Here is a 6338-nt window from a genome sequence, read left to right as displayed (position 1 = left end):
AAACTTAAAATTTTGATTTCATTTTTTAAGGGCTCCATGGAGCCTGAGCAAGGAATGAGCTAGAGGCTCTAGCTTGGAAGAGAAAGTCATGCCGCCTTAAGTCTGTCACACACCCAACATGTGTGCTGCTGCTGCAGGGATAATGACATATCCAAAGCAGATTATCAAGACCCACACAAATGTATGAAATGGGCTTTCTAGACACTTTTAACAATCCAATGTGATCACAAAATTAGGTCGAACCGGTCCGGACGTCCGAAATCTCACAGACCGTTCCCAAATTGAAGAGTGCTTTGGGGGTCCGATCGGTCTGTCCGATCACTGTCAGTTGGGCCATATCTCCCCACAGTCCATGTCTTTCACTCTCTCTTTCTACCGCCAGTCCATTGAACCAACTGTTAACCAAGTTCGAATTTGAGGGAAATGGTTGGATGTCCTTTGTCCGACCGGCTGTCCGCGGACACGTACGAATATTTTATAAAATATGTATGGTGATCCGCCTTGAAGATCCCCTAACTCCTCCGATGACTCCAGCCGAGGATCATTTTTGTACAAATTAGTGCTGCAAATGCCAGAAAATACTAATGGAGCTCGAGCTCCATGGAGCCCAAATTTAAATCAATTTTTTTAGGTTTAAAAAATTATGAAAAATACACAAATACCTATTGATGTATACTATTTGTCTGTAAGGTTTCATGGAGAAATACTATTTTATGTGAGCTACACAAAAATAAGAAAATTATGTATTTCTAGCACATATACTATTCACTATAAAAGTATATGATTATTTTTTGTACAGCTCACATCAAAACATATTTCATAATGAAATTTTACACACATCTACTATACATCTATAAGTACTTGTGCGTTTATTTTCAGATTCTTTTGAAGCTTAACAATTTGCATCTCGAAATTTTGAAATTTTCAGGCTCCATGGAGCCCGAGAGCCAAAAGGCGCCACTATGCAAATGTGCACTATACTTAAAAATTATAGAAATAAATTACACACACTATAAAACAGAACAAAAGAGGTACTAATGTATCATTGTTGTGAAGAAGGCTTATGATGCATATTGGCTCAAAACAATGCAAATATAATACGCATCAATTAAAGCTTGAAGAGAAACGAAATTTACTCATTCCAAGCGAACTAAATAGAACTCCACAGGTTCACTTACTAAGTAATGGCAGATAGAAACACACAACAACTATATTTCTTAAATCCTCCAACTTCCACAAAGCACACTCATCACTCTTACTCACGCCAGATAATGGCACAAAAGGGTATGAGTTTTCATAATCAACGGTAACAATCTACCATTCAGACCAAGGATGAGAAGCAAATCATTTTGAAGTCATGGCAATAATTAATTCGGTAATTGTGGTCGGACTCTATTAAAATGAAGTCATGGCATCATCTTGACCAGCAACCATGGAATTATCTTCAGTCACTATATCTGACTTGTAACAAACATAAATGAAATGTGACTCTGGATTCTTGAGAACGTAGTCAGGTGGCAGTTGGCGATCCACTGTCAGTGCAACTTTCTCCATCATGGCGTGTGCAGCACCGTTGCTCCATTTCAGCTGGTATTCAGGTGTGGCTGCTAGCAGAAAGAACAGATACAATGTCAAGGTCTATGCATTGCAACAAAATTAAGTGGGTGGGGGGGGGGGGGGGGGATATCATATATGCCTCTCTGAGTTTGCAGAATGTTGGACCTGCCAGTTTAGTCTGCGTGTTGTTGCATATGCCACCAGTGCTCAATGCCGATTCAATGGAACAGAAAAAAGGACCAAAATACCTTTGTTTAATGACGCGGCGTGATCGAGGGCACGAAGCACAGACCAGGCAGGCTTCTTCGGTCACCATTGCCGCCGTCATTAATTCAAGTCAAGGTTGCCACTGAGGCACTGACTAACCATCAAACAAGGGTATTTTGGTCTTTGGCCATTGAAAGTGGCACAAAGGATTAGTGACATGTTTTCCCGAATGACACATACAACAATATGCAAACCTAGATAGTAGATCCAAACATTTTGCAAACAAAAAGGGGCATATGAGTTCCCAATAAATGGTGCTAATTTATTTCCTCCCAAGATTCCCCAGTAACATTGTGTGCTATAATCAGCCTGTAGCAACTTTTTCATAACTCTATTGTAGTTCTTTAGCATCTTATGAGAATTGGAAGTAGTAGAAGCAAAACTTTGCAGTTTTGCATCCATAGTTCCTACAGAATGAAGCAAACCTCGCACTTTTGAATCCATAGTTCCCACATAATAAAGCAAATCATATGCACAAAATCATGTTATAATAGAGTGTATGGTAGAAATGGTACTTGGGCGCGCTCTTCAGAGTGAGGAGAGGACATTTCAAACTTACGCATAATGTAAAGCTCAACTTCCCAACAGCATTGGACTTGATTCAGAAGTGTCAGGCGTTCCTTAGGGGCACCATATGTTATCTGTCAAAGAAAGTTATCTCTTGATAAAATCATCAAATATTCATTCATTCCAAAGTATCTTTTAGGATTAGAGGATGTACCAACATGTAAATCCCACCAGGCCTCATAAGCCTGAAAAGATAGAGCAGTTTAATTGAAAACAACTAAGAACATCAGTTGGGGATCAAATCACGTACAAAGAGTGGATACATCTTTACCTTGCCACTTCTGCTAGCATTTTGTAAGCACCATGAGGGGCATCATCGCCACACTAGAATATGTAAAATGAAAATCAGTACCATGATCATTTCATGCTTGATCATTTTAAGTTGATTTGTAGTTTGCTGAACGACAGCTGCTTACCATCATAGCATCCAAAGTTCCTACAGAAAAGGTTTGGTACAATGGTAAATAGAGTGGCAAAGAAAAAAAAAGATGCATGGGCTCATTTGGATAAACTTAATGAACAGAGTTTTCAAGACAAGTAATATCAAGTGCTTTCGAAAAACGTATGAAACTTAAGGCTTATACCTTTGTCGATGATACAATCAAATGATCCATCTCCAAAGAAGCTCATATCTCTGACATCCAACTGCATATCTTCAAGCATAGCATAAAACACCAAAGTAACTAGACTTATATAGAGATCATAATTGATAAATTGTGAAAATGGAAATTATCAGCAAAAAATACATGTAAGCCGTGGGATATCCATGTGCTTCTCTTTCATCTGCTCGATTACAACTGATGAGATGTCTATGTTTACTATGTTCTGGTAACCATCCTTTACCATGTCCTCCGACAGAACTGCCCAAAACAAGGAATAGAACAACATCAAACTGGGCGTTACATACACGATAAACCATAAATCCAACAACAGAGCTAAGCTTCAAGGGTAAATCTTGTACAAAGTTGATCCAAGTAAGTAAAGCATCGTCAACAATCATGATAAAATTCACAGAAGTGCGTGTCAGGGGAGCACTGAACATTAATCTTGCACAAAGTTGAAAACAACGCATCGTCAGCAATCACAATAAAATTCACAGAGCAGACGCATCAGGGGAGCACTGAACAGTGAAGTCCCAAATCACAATGCATAGGGAGCACTGAATATGCAAGTTCCAATTTCCAAATCATAAATGCACCGGTAACCGTGGGTGGACTACAACCGGCTGCATCAGAGCACTAAATCTTCGAATTGGCAGCTAGATCGCGACGAGCTAATTAAGCCACGGCGTGTAACTGAAGGGGACGTACGGGAGTTGCCGCAGCCGAGCATGAGGACCCGGGAGGAAGTGGGCACGCAGGCGCGGAGGAGGGGGCGGAGCGCCGAGTACGACTGGTACCAGTCGAAGAACCCGCCACCGCCGCCGCCCTTGCCGCCAGTGGAGGGAGAGGAGTAGCGGGCCTCCCAGTAGGCGGCGGCGCCGAAGTCCTTGGGGTTGCAGTTGCCGCCGCCCATCTCTGGTCTCTCGCCTCTCGCTTGTGAGGGCTCCCGAGGAGAGAGAGGATGGCTCTGCTCTGGGGATCGTTCAGGGATTATGGCGTCGGGGGGCGCGGCTTTAGCAGCTCGCTAGAGCCGCCGATGCTGGGGCGGAAGAGAAGGGAAGAGGGGTTCAGAACCCAAAAAAAACCTTATGAACCTAGGAAGGGTTCAGACCCAAAGTGTGCTCAGGAGTCACAAGAGTAAATTACAAGAAACCATCGCTTTAAAGGCTAGATTAACAGAAAACACTACTATACATTTTTGATAGAAAACACCATATCTAGTGTATTTTTTTCAAATAACACTGATCGGTGGATTAGGGCCGATTGAGCGCGTTTATGACAGGTGGGTCCTGTATTTTGCCGACGAGGCATGACGGTTTGCGATTGACGACTTTAGTCGGAGTTTGGTCTAAGTTCACAAAATAGAATTGCAATCAGCCCCAACCTCTTCTCTCTCCCGGAGGTGGTGGCTGCGCCGCCTGTCACGGGTGCAGCTCCGGCAGGACCTTGCCATGTCGGCTCGAGCAGCAACAGCGCAGGTGCGGCGAGCTGCCGCATCCATCGTGAAGTTTCGAGCAGTAGCAGGGGCGGAGCACCATCGCTCGTTGGAGGCAGGGCACGTCAAACTTGGAGTCGCCGCGGAGGAAGCGGTGCACGTGCTCCCACTACTAGGGAAAAGCTTATAGGCAGACGCTTACTAGTAGCGCGGATTTATACCCCTCGCTACTGCTACTTACTAGTAGCGTGGGTTTTTACCCCTCGCTACTACTAAGTTGATAGTAGTAGCGCGCGTTTTTACCCCTCGCTACTACTAAGTTGATAGTAGTAGCGCAGGTTTATACCCCTCGCTACGACTAAGTACGAGGTAGGTGAAGTCCCCATATCCTCGGCCGAATCCCTCCTCCCTCCCTCACTCTCCCCCTCTCTCCATAGGCTCTCCGGTGGTGAGGTGCTCCTGCCCAAGCACATCTCCTCCTCCATGGCGCCCAACGAGTCCGCCTCCTCGCGTCGCTGGCGTCCAGGAGCTCGCCTGTCTTCCCCTCGCCTCCATGCCACCACGACGGAGCACCTCACCACCGGTGACCAGCTCCTATGTGCCCTCCATCTCCTTCCTTTCTCCATTATTTCTCTTTTTCCCTCTCCCTCTCCCTTCGATTTTACTCACCTCCCATGCCCATGCCTGCGCAGGTCATCGACATGGCCAACCAGGAGCTCTCCGCCTTGGCCGCGAAGAGGATCCTCACACCATCGTCTTGCTCTACACTGGATCCGGTCCCTCTCCAACAGCCGTCGCCGGATCTGGTCTGCCGCTACCCTTCCGCACCTCCGGTGACCCCTGTCGTCGCTGGATCGAACCATTGACACCATTGACAGCATGCATGGGGTCGAGATATTTTTTTTGGTTTTTGAAATTAATAGTAGTAGCGCGGGTCAGAGACACGCGCTACTACTAACACACGTACTAGTAGCGCGGGATGCACTGCGCTACTACTACCAGTTAGTTGTAGCGCCGTAGTAGCAACGCGGGCACCCGCGCTACTACTAGTTGTTTAACCCGTGCTACTACTAGGCTTTTTCCTAGTAGTGTCCTACTTGACGCGGTCGTCGTAGATGGGGTCGTCGAGCACCTCGCGCGACATGCACGCCCAGATCACCGTGACGGGGTCGTCAAGCACCTTGCACGACAGGCGCGCCCAGACCACCGCGACGGGGTAGTAGACTCCGCGACCACCCAACAGAGGTAGGAACGACGGCTGCGTGCCCAGCATATGGTGCTCGTCCTTGTGGTCCGCGGGGACGCGCCCGGCGCGCCGGCAGCCGCGGCGGTCCCGAGCGGGCGGAGGAGGGGGTGCGTGGTGGTCCTGAGCGGACGGAGGAGGGGTTGCCTGGTGGTTCCGAGAGGACGGAGGAGGTTGAGCGACGAGGGAGAAGGGGGAATAGAGGTGCCGCTTGGGATGGGGGTCTACCAGCCCCACGGCCACGAGCACCCTCGCGCGCCCGACCTTCTCCAGCAGTTGCGACCACTCTGGAGCAGCAGCAGGACAGGGGCGGATCTCGTCGGATCCGGTGTTTTTTGAGGTGTTTTTGGCAAAAAGAACCCCTCTAATGCCATCTCCGGACGATGTTATGCCACGTCAACAAAATACGGGACCCACATGTCATAAACGCACTCAATCGGCCCTAATCCGCCGATCAGTGTTATTTGCAAAAAGATTACGCTAGACATGGTGTTTTCTGCCGGTAGTGTTTTCTGCTAACCTAGCCTTTAAAATGGTGGTTTCTTGCAATTTACTCGGAGTCAGGAGCATGTTCTCTCTTTCCCAAAATGTAAAGAATAAAATAAAAACACACATCTGAAAAATCCTAAGAAAATCTCAAGTTTGTCTTCGGATTTCATGTTTTGCA

At 46.6% G+C, this 6338-nt stretch overlaps 1 protein-coding gene across 7 annotated transcripts; it reads right to left on the bottom strand.

The window, feature by feature from the left end:
* Nucleotides 1-1185: 1185 nt before the first annotated feature.
* On the bottom strand, nt 1186-4126 carry LOC109764173 (uncharacterized). Of its 7 annotated transcripts, none has more exons than XR_012182942.1 (8): nt 3702-4126; nt 3138-3251; nt 2976-3044; nt 2808-2827; nt 2663-2715; nt 2546-2576; nt 1806-2465; nt 1186-1607 (listed from the first exon to the last, which is right to left on the bottom strand). XR_012182942.1 is itself a non-coding variant. In XM_020323025.4 (8 exons), the coding sequence occupies exons 1-8, from the start codon at nt 3904-3906 to the stop codon at nt 1396-1398; spliced, it is 786 nt and encodes a 261-aa protein (XP_020178614.1). In that variant the 5' UTR covers nt 3907-4126; the 3' UTR covers nt 1186-1395. The 7 variants fall into 7 exon arrangements, 2 of the variants coding, with proteins under 2 accessions (XP_020178614.1, XP_020178615.1); XR_012182943.1 differs by having other exon boundaries at nt 1186-1604; XR_012182944.1 differs by having other exon boundaries at nt 1186-1604; nt 2550-2576; nt 3702-4062.
* Nucleotides 4127-6338: the final 2212 nt, after the last annotated feature.

The sequence above is a fragment of the Aegilops tauschii genome, chromosome 1, assembly GCF_002575655.3.
Source record: "Aegilops tauschii subsp. strangulata cultivar AL8/78 chromosome 1, Aet v6.0, whole genome shotgun sequence".
NCBI lineage: Eukaryota > Viridiplantae > Streptophyta > Magnoliopsida > Poales > Poaceae > Aegilops > Aegilops tauschii.
Note: the sequence above shows the minus strand (reverse complement) of the source record. Positions and strands in the feature narration are given on the sequence as shown.